This window comes from Centruroides vittatus, unplaced genomic scaffold (genome assembly GCF_030686945.1).
Source record: "Centruroides vittatus isolate TY-2023 unplaced genomic scaffold, ASM3068694v2 contig_272, whole genome shotgun sequence".
Classification (NCBI taxonomy): Eukaryota; Metazoa; Arthropoda; class Arachnida; order Scorpiones; family Buthidae; genus Centruroides; species Centruroides vittatus.
In genome coordinates this window covers 377,050-393,436 of record NW_027121732.1, presented here as the reverse complement: position 1 = coordinate 393,436, position 16,387 = coordinate 377,050, and the positions used below count along the sequence as shown (strand labels likewise).

At 29.1% G+C, this 16,387-nt stretch overlaps 1 protein-coding gene across 3 annotated transcripts in view; it reads left to right on the top strand.

Moving 5' to 3' along the window:
- Positions 1 to 1,411: 1,411 nt before the first annotated feature.
- Positions 1,412 to 16,387, top strand: part of LOC136971776 (oxysterol-binding protein-related protein 9) — an 81,984-nt gene continuing 67,008 nt past the window's right edge. For all 3 annotated transcript variants that reach the window (XM_067266276.1, XM_067266277.1, XM_067266275.1), the window contains exon 1: positions 1,412 to 1,548. In XM_067266276.1, coding sequence (XP_067122377.1) covers positions 1,441 to 1,548 — 108 coding nt within the window. In that variant the 5' untranslated portion in view covers positions 1,412 to 1,440. The remainder of the gene's footprint in view (positions 1,549 to 16,387) is intronic.

The window sequence follows — 16,387 nt, the reverse complement described above, 5'->3', positions numbered from 1 at the left end:
TTCCGAATACAGTATTATCAAAGACGACAATTTGCAAGCTATTGAACACAGAGTGGAGACTACTATGAAATACTATGATTAGTCAAAACAATAATATTGAAACTGAAGAATTTTTGAAAAATGTTCTTAAAAAGAAATACCAAGATGGAACTCCGATGTTTCCTGTATTCGGCATCTTTATATGGTGCATATTAAGCCTTCCTCATTCAAGTACAGCAAAGGAACGAATATTTTCTTCTACAAATTTAAATGAAAACCAAGGCTAGAAACAAGCTTAGTTGCAAAGCTATCCACGTTTTCCGTTATTCAGCATAGCGCTTGCTACCTGCTAGCGGATATGTAAAGTATTTAACTTCCTACTGACGTGTTAGAAGGAACACAACAGCACGCATCTTGCTAATAAAAGCATCTATTATATATGTTTTGAGTATTTGTTCGGAATCTGTTATAAATCCCAATTCTATCTTTTTCAAAAATGACTACGATGAACTATAAGACTCGTCTTTAATAGCTGCAATCGATTCCAACGAAGAATATCAGGAAGATAGGTCCAAAATATCTGGCTATGTTCATGACATCGTGCCTGAATACAGTGATAATATTTTCAAGCAAGCTTTTTTTTTTTTTTTTTTTTTTTTTTTTTTTTTTTAACTCTTTCCGCCCTGTGGGAACTAAGAGGGCCTCTTTAGTAGGTCATTATGGGTTCGGCCAGGCCCACAATGGGGCGACCGGGTGGTGAGGGACGGGGTCCGACATATTCGGGCGGACCACCCCCGAAAAATTCCTGGTGATTTTTCAACCCAAACCGGATTCGAACCCGGGTTCGCAAAGCGCTACTCGGCCATCCACCCCTAGACAATCAAAGACAATAGCTCTAGACAATCAGACGCCTGTCAAAATTTTTCAGATAGGCAAAAGTTAAAAATATGTTTATTTTTAGCTGTTCGTAAACTGTTATAAGTCCTTTCAAGAATATTTAAATGAAAATTTTGATGTTCTAGTACAGGGATGGCGAACCTTTTTGAGTCCGCGTGCCATATTGTAAGCATACTTAGCTTTAAAGATGTTAATGCGTGCCAATGTCTTAGACTTCGTATAATGATATTTAAAGAAATTAAACGAATACGCTTTAATTCGAATAAATGTAAAAATTCTGATTGAAAAAAAAGATGATCAGGTGATAAACAGAAAGGATGATTGAAAAGAACAGAAATCATATGATACATTACGTGCCAGATGATTTCTCTTACGTGCCACTTTGGACACGCGTGCCATAGGTTCTCCATCCCTGTTCTAGTAGAATAAAAACCTTCAAACATACCGCGCTCGTTGTTTTATCAAAAAGCCAAATTTTGTAAGCTTTTCGAGATGGCGCTGCAAGGGAGCTAAAATACGGAAAAACGTGAATTGGCAACACTGTTTTGAAGCAGAAAAGACATCATGGCGGTGATGGAAGGTCCACTTAGCAAGTGGACGAATGTTATGAAGGGTTGGCAATATAGGTGGTTCGTATTGGATGACAATGCCGGTTTACTGTCTTATTATACGGTAAGATCACGTGCCAGTAATCATATATATAGTTTTAAACAAGGTTAACGAAACAATCAATAAATAAAAATAAATCGGGTATATTATATGGATATTATGCGCAGAATTTACTTTAAAAAACATGTATCAAGTCTTGTAATTCACACACAGCAGCTGTGTGTTAATTACACACAACAATATAAATAAGAAAACGTGTTTCCTGCCTTTTAAACAGCATTCTAGTTTATCCCATTGTAAACATTCGCTATCAGATTTACCTTTGATGAAATAACAAACAAGATTAATCAATAAAATTATGAAATATCTCTTTATTAGATACACAGGATTAATAACAGTAGTTTCAGTTAATTGTGTGATAGCTGACCTAAAATCACCAAAACTTGTGAGATTAGGTTGTTTTTTTTAAACTTCCCATTAAAAAAAAAAATCAGAAGTAAATAGTTAAATATCAAATTACTGTGACTATATAATTACCAATAATTCAATATGAAAATAATATTTTTAAATTATTTTCTTTTGGAATTTTGTAAACAATTGTGTTAAGTTTGTTCTAACATTTATTCTAACATGTTAAAAGTTTACATAATTATTAATTATAATTAAAATATTAAGATTATTTAAGTTGTGGGAAGTAGATGTATACAAAAATATATTTTTTTAAAGTATAGTAATGCTTCTATAGTAAAATAAAGCACGTTTGTTTTTCAGTGTTAAAATTTGAATAAAATCTGAAGATCTTTAAGTATTCTGATGTTTATGTTATATCTGTGATGTTTTTAGAAATATTTTTAAAGAAAAGATTGAATAGAATAGAAATAGTTAAATTGTAAAAAATGTAAATATGCAAAAATGTTGATTTGTTAAGATTTTAATAGATTTCAATAGTTTTTTACTATTGAAATGAGCATAGGAACGTTACGTGCATTTCCAGCTTCAGTTGTTTCTCGAATGTAATTTTAACAAACGCTTATATAGCTAATCAGTTTTTTTGAGTTTATTAAAATAAGAAAACTTTTGAAAATGTGTTTTATTAGTTAAATATTCTTATTTGCTCAAATGTTCTAATAATTTGCTTGAAATAGATGCTAGCCTATATAGTATGTAATGAGAAGAGTTTGATATAGTATTAGTGTAGGAAAAATAGTAGATTTTAAAGTCAAAGCTAGACCAGATGCTTATGGACAGATAGTTCAATTGTATGGCTAAGATTGAACCAAAGTTTAGAAAAAATCTTGTCGATCTATATATATAATCGAGATGAGTTAATAATAATAATAATAATAATAATCAGCGCAGAGCCCAAATGGTTAGGAGTTGAAAGTTGAAATTTGGTACACAGTTAGAGTATGTCACGAGAACGCACACTAAGAAGGGATTTTTTGAAATTCCTCCCCATGGGGGAGAGGGACAGGATTAAGGCTTAACACTTCTATCAACAATGGAAGTGTTACATAACAATGGAATTGTTAAGAGAAAGCAACGTGCAAGACGCAGATGCAGTTTTTTTTGTTTTGCGGAAAATTGAACATATTTTTAGACCCATCTAAAAATTCTGTAATTAGTTTGGAAACAGGGGGACCCAATTCTTGCATTCTGTGAAAAAGGGTAAAGTTGACTATAACAATAATTTTAATCTTCGCTATCGTTACTTTTGCCTGAGCAACGCCGGGCCTCCCTGCTAGTTTATATATAATACTGTAATTTATAGGAATATTTATAACAAGATTTATGTATGAAAAGTAATAATAATGTAGTAAGCTTAAAACTGCATTATCTATATTATTTACATGTATCAGTTTTCAGTTTGATATAATATTTAGTACATTTCTAATAAATTCTTCTGAAGAATTGACAAGTGAATTCTTATTGAAAAAAACTATTATTGCCACATCTTTATGCTATTTGTTTATACTGTTAAGCTTATATTGTAAGATATTTTTATTATATCTTACAATATAAGCTTAACAGTATAAACAGTTAGTGCATCAAACTGTGCATTATAACAAACAAAGAATTTGAGAGATAATTCTGTTGTAAAAGCTTTTAAATTCAAAAAAAGAGATGAAATTTTGGAATTTTTTGATTTAATAGAATTTTACAAAAGATCAGACCTTTTTTCGTTCTACTAATGAAAGTAAAAATTGTGTCTTTGGAAACACGCTATGTAATTTTTCATCATCTTTGTAATTGAAATAAAGTAGAAAAGTATTAATATGGAAAAGAATTTGGTCTTTAGATTTCTCATAATTATTTCAGTCAAACATGATGAAATAAACTGGAAAATATGGAAAATCTACATGCTTATGTTTTTAATTTAAATAAAAGTTAGTAAAATAGAACATTTAATTAGATTAAAAACACCTATTAAGGGAAATATTTGATATAAACATTTGTCTTTCAAGTGAGTGGTTCTTTTGCTGATTTTTTGGGTATTGAATTAGATTTATAAATATTTGATATATTGGTAAATTTTGTCAAGAAGTATAAATCTATACTTCTTGACAAAATATAAATCATAGAAGTATAGATTTATATGCTTTAAAATACCTAGGTCTTTCAAACTTAAAATTAAAGGAAGTAACATGATCACATTGATCTTATAAAAATGATACAAATTAGAAGAAATATTTTATTTTCCTGAACTTTTTCTCTAAATTATTATTGCTAAAACTATGGCTAAAAATGGCTAGATCTGCTCACTGTGTAATTTACTTTGGTTCATGAAGATATTTGAAGTATTAGTTGTAAGTAATCAAAAATTTTGTTGGGCTGCAATTTTAAAAAATTGTAGACCTATAAATTCCCACTATCATCCGTCCAGCTGATTTTCCGTCTTTTCTTAATCTTGAGAATGGAGTTATACAGATGAAATCCAAGACAAGGAAGGGGTACGAGGACCCGATAAACTATGTATGAACTTCCAGTTTGTACTGGAAGTCACATTATTTCAATTCAAACATTTTTCCTGAAAGCAGTTAATAGATGACTGGTATGTCTCTGTTGTTAAAGGAAAAGTAGGATGTACAGGGGCAAGACACTATAGTACTAATTTGAGGTGGAGAGCATATATTTTAAATTAAATAAATTAAAAATATGATTAAAAATTGCAGCCCGGCATTGTGACGATGTCACAATAAATAATTGTTCAATAATTATATAAATCTCTGATATGCTTAACTTATTCTTAGCTATTTTAAGCTGATGAAATGATTATTGCTTCATATACTCTTTACAGATAGCAGTGTACATTGAATGAGACATGCATTCTTTGAAAAATAGTTTTTTATATAGAATAAATACAAATGTTTGTGACCCACTTAACTATGCTTGTGTAATTTGGTCTGCCAGTCAAAAAGTTTAATCACTGTTACTCTAAATTATAAAGTTATTATACTATTATACAGGGTGGGCCAACGAAAATGAAACGGCAGAGTGTTCGTGTTCGTCCAAGCAAATCGCTCGGACAGGTCGATTTTATTCTTGAGGGGACATCTTATGCAATAAAGTTTTTGCGAATCTGAATATTAACTAAACAAACATTTTTTTTCGAAATAAATGTTTGTTTAGTTAATACAAAATAAATGAGTTTTTAAAATTTTTTGTTGTCTGTTGTATTCAGAATCTCAAACTTTATTGCAAAAGATGTCCCCTCGAGAATAAAATCGACCTGTCCGAGTGATTAGCTTGGACGAACACGAACACTCTGCCATTTCGTTTTCGTTGGCCCACCCTGTATATAAAGATCAATCTTTTTTGTATAGTTTTATTTCAAAAAGAAATAAAACAAGGAATATTGAAATGATTGATTGAACCTTAAAAAATATTTGAAGAATTGATTTAGAAAAATGTTATTGTTTTCAAAGTTAAAATTACATGCAGTAGAATCAAGAAATAAATTGAACTTTGAATATAAGTTTTATTACATTATTAGTATAAGTATTTATGGAAGACCGATTAAATAAACACCTTTTGCAGCTACACACTTGTGCCAAATTTTAAAACACTTACTAAACAGTCTTGCAGCACTTTGTATTTCTTCACTTTGTATTTCTTTTAGTAGAACTTTCATTTTGGTGAAAACAACAAAAGTTTGGAGAAGTGAGGTTAGTTCACTTATTGGATATTTTGTGAGATATTCACTGACTAGAAGAGTACAATGTACTGGGATATTGTGATGAATAGAAATAGCTGTGGTTTCAATTAGCTAAGAGCTGTGCAGACCTCGTTTTCATTCAGAATTCACCAAGTGTACATTCCTTGAAAAATATTTTTAATAAGCCATCATAAGTCAAATCAATAATTATCAGCGCATCTTGCTTCTCTTCAGATAAATATAGTAATTGTACCCCACATTATATGAAAGGATTTCTTATCCATGAAGATTTGATGCAGGAAAGTAATCTCTGAAATTAGTTGCTAAATCATTCAGGTGCTCAGTTATGCCATGTTTTTAACTTCTGGTGGCAATTCTTTGTCAGTGGATTCCAGAAATGACTCCAATATTGGAATATTGCTGATTCTACCACCTTCAGCTCAGTTTTCATGTAGCCCTAATTTTACAATCATTGCCTATTATCTCTAATGTAAAAAAATAGTCATTACCTTGAAAACATGTATTAAAAACTTTTTTAAGTTTGCAGAAATATCTGTTAAATAGGCTGGCATATGCACCAAGCAAAATTGTTCAATTGATCACATGATAATTTAGAATCAGGCCGAGACTCCACTAGCATAAAAACGGACGTAAAACTCCTCACTGTAAAAGCTTTTAATCACATGACCATGATATTTTACGCCTGATCAGTTTGTAAAACCAGCGTAAAAGTGAGTTGAGCAGTGTTCAACTTTCGACGCAAATACGGCCGTAAAATGGTACCATCCACCAATCAGAAGTCAGTGAAATCTAGGTCATTGTGACACGGTGCAAAAATGGCGGAAAACGAGCTTTTGTGTATGTTCTCTGGTGGCTACTCTAGAATAGATCTGGAAAGATTTATCGAAAGCATCCAAAAGTATTCACGTATCTACGACAAGAGGTATCCCGATTATAATAATGGATGCCTAAACCACGTGATATGGATGGCCAAAGGAAAATCTTTCAATTTAGAGGAGTATATAATAAAAAAGCTAAGCTTATTAGTGCTGTATATTATCTTAATAATATGATAATAAAAGTTAATATATGAAAGTAAAGATATTATTTTTACTACATTTGTAATTATAGTACAGAAAAACTCGTAAAATATAATCATTGTCTTTATATCGATATATCACATATACAACCGTACAGGCGTAACTTCGACAGCACCGTCGCCGTAAAAACTTCGCTAGCCGGACCTCCACCGCAATCCGAGTGCAAATGCAAATAGGTCATGTGATTAAAAAGTTTTTACGGCGAGGGGTTTTACACCTGTTTTTACGCTGGTGGGGTCTCAGCCTCACTCAGAAATAGCCATACTTTATCGTGTAACTTAAAGAATTGTTGCAATGTTTTTTCTCTTTACAACTAGCATACTACTGTATGCAAAAGTAACTGCATATGTCAGATTCCCATTTCTTCACATAATTTTGAGATTTTAAATTTTATGATCTTGCTATTCTAAATTTCTTGCTAAATTTTGCTGAATTCTTGATCTTGAGTACTTTATCAAGTACTTTATTAATGGGTCCAGCATCTTTCTAGCCAAGGTTTCATGATAAATATATTGGTGAGTTCCATTTTTTTAAGGTGTCGGTCTCCACTAGAGCACAGGTCAAGTTTTTATGCCTGACAGCACAGCACATCTGTTGTTAATGCCACATATTTCTCTCAAATTCTTTGTAAAAAAAGTCATTCAGAGTCTTGAAAATGCATGCTGCTGTAGTAGTACTTACAAGTTCATTTGAAAATAAATTTTCTGTAATTTTGTCTTTCCATATTTAGCATGTAAATTTAGCATTTTGTGTCGGTTGTTTTATCAATTTACAATGAAAAAAGTTAAGGTCTGGATCCTTAAAATGAGACAGATATTGTTTGTTTCAATGTGTTGTTCAAAAGGAGTAGTACTTTGCTAATTTTCCTAGATGCTGTTCATTAAGTACTTGTTTACAGATAGCTATAAAAGCAGAAGGAATCACCTTGACTATAGTATGAGACATTCTTGTTTTATCAATGATTTTTGCAACATCACAAGAAGTCAAGGTTGCATTCCTTTGAATGCTTAACCAAAATTTTTTTCTATAGTTTTTTTGAATCTTTTTCAACTCCACTAATTTGATTTTCAAAAATTCTATCGATTTATTTTTATATTGCAAATAGTTTGTTTTCAAATGCTGCTTGAGGTTAATACGCTGTATAAATTCATTAGCCAGAATATCATAACATAAAATACACATGACTTTGGTTACAAAAGAGATGTTTGTTTGGCATCAATAAATTCATATTGAAGATAATTGTACTTATGAATTTTAGATATTTCTATGTACTTGAGATATAACAGAAGTAGACATATTAACCATAAGATTATTTCACTCAGAATAATACCATTTACTAGAGTTAGAACCTTTTGAATTGGAATTCCATAGGGCCTCTAAGTTTGTTGAGTGTTGACAGGCTTAAATATTCATCACTAGATTTTTGAGAGAATTCAAAGTGGTTTATAAGAACAACGGAGTTGAACTAACAAGTTACAGTTTGTACTTTCTTCGACAGATGGCTGATGTGATGACACTCTTCTGTCATTGCATTATTGGAGAGCTTACAGAAACAAATAATGCAAAACTGAGTGCATTATAAAAAGTTTGGATTTTTATGTGATGCCATAGATCCCTTAAATTAGGTCCAGGACCACCAAATGAGAAAAATTGGTCTTTAGTATGGTTATTTTTAGAAAATAATAATTGTACTTTAAGTAAAATAAAGTAAAAAGAATATTTTTGCTGGTTGGAAAAAATATTAAAATATAATAATGTTGTAAACCAAACAGATTAATAAATTATTTATATATATATATGTTAATAATTTATTAATTTGTTTGGTTACAGGTTATATATATATATATATATATATATACATACACATACAATATATACATTATGCACACCACCACAAAATTATGAAAATTACTATTTAAAAATAACTGTTCATGCCTTTTCAGTTAAGTATCTACTTGAAAACATTTAAATGTACTGTACTGTACATAGTTAAGCTATTCATTTTTAACAATGGTTCTTTTTTTTATTATTTATTTAGTTAATAATTTAATAAATCTGTAAAACACCTGTAATTACTGATTTAATGTTTGAATTACTAAATTTATTTAATTTACATAAATTATTTTTAATTAGTTTTTATAAAAATTAAGCGAATGTATAAATAGAAAACTAAATTGATGATTTAGAAATAAATTATAACATGTTTTTTGTTAACTGCTAAACTTATTACATAGCAGTAGCTTAGTGAGGAAGGGGCAAGGGGGCATGAAGTTAATAGATAACTATTAACTTCATGCGCCCTTGCCCCTATTCATTTAGATAACTATTCGTAAAATATATTATAGATATTTTAAGGTAGGTACTACATTCTATTATTATTTGTATTATATTCTTATTACAAGTAAATTCTATATATTATATTACTATATGTGTTTCTGGAGGGGGGAAGGGGGTGCCAATAAAGTGTCATGCCCTAGGTGCCAGTTATGTTCATTACATCACTGTTACATAGTATTGAAAATTATTTTACTGATACAAACTTGTCTTTAATGTTTCATATGTCAAGATCCTTTTAATTTTTATTCTCTTAAAATTTCTCTTATCATCAAATAAGTATTTAAAACAATTTTAGACTTTTGGTTTTATTCTTAAATAAGTTTTTTTTTTATTTTGCTTAATAAAATTTTACAATAAAACACTATAGTAATGAATGAATGGAACATGATTACGATGGAGTGAATCTGATCAAAATCAAATTTGTTTGATAAAGTAGGGTCAGATTATATCGTATCTTTTTTCTTTTTCAATTTTATATTTATAAACTATGTTGAAAATAAGTTTTTAATAATAATAAAAATTAGCAACCTGCTTAGAGATGATTTATTATTTTTTTAAATGTTTTAAAGATTTAATCTATTATTTTGATTTATTACGCTTCCTTTTCTCATTGAATCATTAGCAATAAATACTTTCATACATTAGACTTTAATTATATTTTTACTTAAAATTACTAAGATTTATTTAGATATTTTATTTCAGTGTTATCTTAAATCAATCAATCACTAATTTTAAGTATCATCTTATATTTAAAATGTCTTTTTATCGAGTTACGTATATCAGCAATGACAAAATATTATATATACAAAATAATAATTTAGTGTGATTGTAATTTATATTGTCTTTGAGACTTTGAAATATGATCTTTTGATACAAATTTTAATAATAAATTAAAACTTTTATTACTGCTTAAAAATTAAAATAACACGTTCATTATGACTATTACTACATCTTATAAATTTTATTGTATTTCTGAGATAATTGGTCTTAATTTGCATAAATCATTATTTATATGCAAGCTCTTCAGAATTGCAATCGCATCGTAAATGTAGTATATTTTAATTTTATACACTTTGTAAATTTATTATATAAAAAATCATAAAATAAAATGCAAACGTTAATAAGAATTATCATTGAACTAGAGGTTTATTAGTTATAATTCTATTATAATATGTAGAAAACATTTTAATATTGTAGTTTGTTAAGGGTTAATTTACAAAATTGTAAGAATAATAAGTTAAAAAAAACTTTAAAATTAAATACCGTGTGCTATATCTAATTTAATAAAGCATATTTTAGTGATATACATGATGGTCATTGTATCAACTAAAATTTTTAGTTAAGAACAAATCTGTATATAAATTTATATGTTGGAAGTTTCAGGTAACTTATAGTACTAAAGAAGATTCTTTAATATGACACTCTTGTAATAAAAACACAATAAACATCTTCTACTATTAACACTGCAGTGAGTAACACAAAGTCAGTGACAAAAAACCTTTTACAGTGTTGTATACGACAGAGAACGGCAGAGACAGAGTCGGCCTTGGTGGAGGCCAAAAACATTAATTGGTTCTCTGTCGTATACAACACTGTAAAAGGTTTTTTGTAATAAAAATGTGCAATAAATCCAGAACCTGTTATCAGTGTAATTTGCGTGAAAAAACCTTCCTTTCACAAACGTTTTCGTTTTTTCACGCAAATTACACCGGTAACAGGTTCCGGATTTAGAATTTCACCCCCGGTGTCAAGAAGAGGTTGAGTTTCGTATTTAAAAATGTTACATTTAATAAAAGAAGCCTTAATTCTAGTTAATTAGTTTAGTTTATTTAGAATTAATCAATATTTGCCAGATTATTAAATGTTTTTGATGTATTATTGTATGTGTATTGTATTATAGTATTGTGTTTTATGTATTGATCACTCTGCTGAATTATATAATTGCAGAATAAGCCATTATGTATTATATAAACTACAAAGATTAAATCTTTTAATTGAAATTAAGTATTTAAAATTCTTTGTTTTTTCTTTTGTATTTGAGTGAAGATAAGATTATCTATATAATATATAGTGTGCATAGAATAATAATTAGATATACAAGGTAATTGGGATTATTTATAATTTGTCTTCTGCAGTTGATTCTTGATTTTAGATACGTCTATATGAAGTATGTTATTTTGTTAATTTGATTTAATTAAGAAAATTTGTGTTAATAGTCACTGTGAGCTGTGCTACTTTTCTGAATGTATTAAAAGTTTTTGGAGTAAATAATGTAATTTATTGTGTAGTCATTTGATCCATGTATTGAAGAGAATGATTTCAGATATAACTTTATCAGTTTTTAAAAAAATACTTTTTTGACAATTTGTACAAAAATATGTCATTATTACAGAAAATAAAGACAGATGTCATATTTATTGAGATATTTGGAATGAAATAGAAAAATAATTCAATGCAGTTTCAGAGCAATGACATGTTATCAATACTTCATGAATTTTTCAAAACCTTATAAAAATTTTATTGGGATTATTATAGTATTATTTTAAAAACCTAGAAAAATAATACGAAAGAAAGCACAATAAACATAGCTGAAATATATGAAAATTAGTGATATATAACCATATTAATTTCAAGTGATAATTCAAGTGAAAAATTATTTTCAAAGGATTCTATAATACAATATCTTAAAATAATTACGATGATGATCGACATATAAAAAATACATCTAATAAATTAAAATTTAGATACAGTTTTGAAGAATTTTGAATAATTTACTTTTTCCTAGGCTATTAGACATGTCAAAAAAAAAAAATTCATTTGACAAATGCCTTAACTTGTTATTCTAATTCTGCTCATTTTAGCACAACTAGAAGGTTAGAAACCTGAAATAAACAATTTTTTTGTTGGGAATACAAATTCCATTTTGAGAATTAAACTGTAATACCCCGTTCGCACCGAGCATTTCAATCTAGATTGTGACCAAGGTCGGCGACTATGCCTTGGTGCGACCACCCTCGACCGTTTCAATCGCGATTGACTTGAGAGAGTTCTTGAAACTAGATCCAGTGATAAGAGGGATCCCACAATCCCACGTGCGCGAGAAAATACAAGATGGCTGCGGAACACGTGTTGGGCTATCGACAGAGAAATAAAAAAGATACTGTATTTGGAAAGACGATGACATCTGTCTATATTTAGATATATGGCAAGAAAAAGTACTGTATTTATTTCTAACCAAAACTTCCATTTTGTTTGTAGGTGTTCGTGACTTACCGCGTAGTTATGTCAGTTTTATCATTGCTTGTAATAGCTGGGTTTGTCTCAAGCGGACTGCCTGTGCAAACAGCACGACGTTCGACTGGCGACACTCACAATCCAGATTGTAGGTAAATCGAGATTGAAGTGAGTCGTGGATTGTGTGCGAACATAGTATTACAGATGCGATCAAAAGTGTCTACAAAGTGGGGAAACTGGGGCACTTGTCCTCTCTTGGAATCAAGAAGAAAATTCCACAAATTATAATTTTAAAATTAATTGAGATATGTGACCTTACACTCTTGATCACGGAGCACTTTGTTTTTTGCATCGGTGAAATACTACTACAATCTACTCGCGAAAAAAACTCCAAAAAATTTAATAATCAAATACAGATTTATTGATGTAATTATTTGTTTCCAAACTTTTCCTTTTCTTGGAAAGTTTTCGCTATATATATAATGTTAATCTTAAAACTTCCAAAAAGGTTCAAGTGAAAGCTATTGAAACTTTTGCAATATTTTATATATAGTATTTCTTTTTACAGTAGAATCTCATTTTAATGAATTGCTTGGGATGCTGAAAATCATCCATTGTTCCGAAAATCTGTTATATCACAAACAACGAATTTCTCACACTCCCAGGAAAATATCTGTTATTTGAAAAAATTTTTATTTTTTAAACTCTCTACATGAAAAAACACCCGTACTTGAAATTATTCAGTCTCTTGAGATTTCTATTCTTTATTTTATATGAATTTGTATATTACAAGATTGTACATTATGCCATAACAAAGCTGACAGAACCGTGTACATTATAAGCCAAAAAGCGACAAAGTACATATGATCAATAACATTTTAACAATATGTTAAAAAACTTGTCAATCTTGGTTTGCTTTGATGACGTTTCAAAGGGCTTCTTTTGGTGGCATTGTCAGTACAAAATGTTAGTTATGCAAGCACAATTTTAAGGTGCATATTCCCAAGCATGTGTATGCAACAAAGATGTGGCGCACACTTACATATCTGGAAGTGTTAAGCCGGAAGTAGTTTTCCTCCACTAATCAACGTGCCACAGTAGGGCACTAATGCTTGGCTGCAATGTTAACCATAAATATAATTAATGGATTTATAATAAAAATTAATTTGTAAGTTGATAAATTATTATTTAAAATTTGAACAAATAATTTATTTAAAAAATTACTATATTCAAGACTGGTTTTAAAAAATGCGTAATTATTGATTGACGTAACCATTAAAAACATGAAATTACTGTTGTGAAAAATTGATTACAAAATCTGCATGATTTTAAATCGTCATTAAGAATAAAGTTTTTGAAGTAATAATGAATGTCTATTTAAAAAATAAATAACAAAATATTAGCTTTGATTAGAAGAATATTAGATACTGAAATAAAGTATTTTATTTTTAAATATATAAAACTAAATATATATAAAGTTGCATTTAGTGAATATCTATATGGTTTTTAAAAAAAGTTGGTCTCTTAAATTTAAAAATGCTTTTAAGAAAAATAATTTTTAGAATGTTTTCTTAATTCATCATTTTTACGTTGCATAAAAAGAAATTTTATTGGAAATTATGAGACGATGACATATGAATTTATTCTGCAATGTAATCATTGTTTATTTCAAGAATACTATATTTAGCTTAAAATGATTTGTTTTAAGATTTGATATTAGAAAATATTTACTTTAACAGCAGTGAAAGTATCAATTAAATATTTATCAAATATAAATACTAAATATTTGTGCTAAAAATATTGATATTTCTCCTGCATGCAAACGATCACTTATTTATAAGAATCACACAATTTACGATGACTTACCATTTTAAATTGCATGCAGTATTAATTTTATTAAATGTTTCGTTAGGATTCTGTAAATGAAAATACAGTAGAGCATCGATTATCCGACCCCCGATTAACCGACTTATCAGTTAACCGACCGCGTTCTAGTCGGCAAATTCAAATGTCTGCTAGTGATGTGGCGCTATAATATTTGGTTATGTCTTGGCTACTTTAATATTATTTTTGTTAAATTTTTGCATGTTTTAGCTGGCAACACTGGCTCGAACATGAAAGGGAGGCCAGTATTTAAACCAGGCCTAATACACTATACTAATAATGTATTTTTTCATACTTTTCGGTTATCTGACTTTTCAGTTATCCGACCAACCCCAGTTCCCAATTAAGTCGGATAATCGATGCTCTACTGTAATGTTAATATTTAAGTTGTGGGTTCAAGTCCTGCTCTGGGCCAATTCTTCCAGAAATTCTAAATTATGTTAATGTTTACGACTAGACTAAAAAAAATTTGCATTTTATTGATATTCATCTAAATGAAAAATATGTTTATTGAATAACTGAGAATAAAAAATTTTCATTTTAAATTCAAAAATAATTAATTATTATTCAAGTCGTTACAAAATAGTTTTATTACTCTCTAAATTGCTGTTATATTCAAACGTTTATAATTTATTGTAGCATTTAACTGCATTATCACAACTAGTAAATTATTTTGAATACTCTGGTGATAATGACCATATCAAAAACTTAGCAGTTTGAAGTTATTTACCATTGAATTCTGTGGTAAAAGTTTGAACAATTTATTTATACTTATTGTTTGAGATATCCATTTATACCACTGAACCAAATGCTGTTTATATGACGTTGTAATGTAGTATCAGATAACATGACTATCACTTTCTTATCTGTTTTTGTTTTAAACAGATTTTATCAGGTGTTTAGAACATTACAGAACTGTATTGATTAATAATTTCTTCATAAAATGTATTTTTAATCTTGTGGCAACTATTTACTTTTTTTCGGTATGTCCTGATTACAAGGATATAATGAAAAGGCAAATACAGCATCTAGATTGGCAGCATTTAAGGTTTGTCAGTTTTTGAAACCTGGTTTTTTGAAGAAATTTATATAATTGAAAACTGGCTAAAAGACTAGGCTAAAAAACCAGTTTTTGAGCTTAGACTTAAACATATAAATTAATTAATTATTTGAGTAAAAAAATCAAGTTTTGACACAATTGACTCTGACATAAAATGGGAATATTGTTAAATACTATGTTTCATAAAACTAACTACAAAAACAAAAAAATCCCCCATGCCTAAAAGGCGTCCAATTCTCCCTACAATAGGGAGAAATCTTTCAACTACGGAAAAATGATAGAAAGGTCTGTACACTTAAAATCGCCTTGTTTCAGCTTTGAATGACATTGGTATTTCTCACACGTGGAACGAAGCACAGTATTGTAAAATTGTAGAGCTCTTTAAAGTTTAAGGACCAATACGTTTAGCAGCTGATGCCTTAGGATGACAAAGTTTGCATCTTGTCCTATTTATTAACGAGTGAAGGCATATTTGAATTTCTGTTATGTGAATTGAAAAATTTGAAAACTGAAATTAGTTTCAAGTTGTTACATGCGGAGAGGTACGAATTCAAGAGAGAAGACAAATGGGATTAGTAACACTTCTCCTTTATTTACAAAATCCACATAACGTTTGGACAAAGTCATCTAGCGTATTTCTTCCACTATCTGCAAAATCTGTATCATTAAGTTATCTGGACAAATATTATCGAGATTATATCCAAATTATTCTATAGAAGATGACTGTGATGATGAAAAAGTGGCAAAGAAGAAAATTAACTCAAATCTTTAAAAAATGCTATGGAAAAATCAATACATAAATATCCCCAAGAACCTGAAGTGACTTCGTCCAGCCCTAAGACACTAAAAAAGAAGTTTTTAGTTTTAGAGGGTACAAACAGAACCAAAAATTTTGATTTATTATTTAATGCCTTAAAGATGATTAAACCCAGCTCAGTAGCAAGTGAGAGAGTTTTTTCTATTTCTGGCAGTTTTGTGTGCAAAATGAGGACGCGGTTGAGCAATAGATCTATAAATGTTCTTTGCATTCTAAAATCATATTTTTTTAGGAAAAATAAGAAATAAAATAATATTTTCTAGGCATTCATTGTTATTCATTTTTCTTTGTTTTTCTATGGAGTAAATTTTATA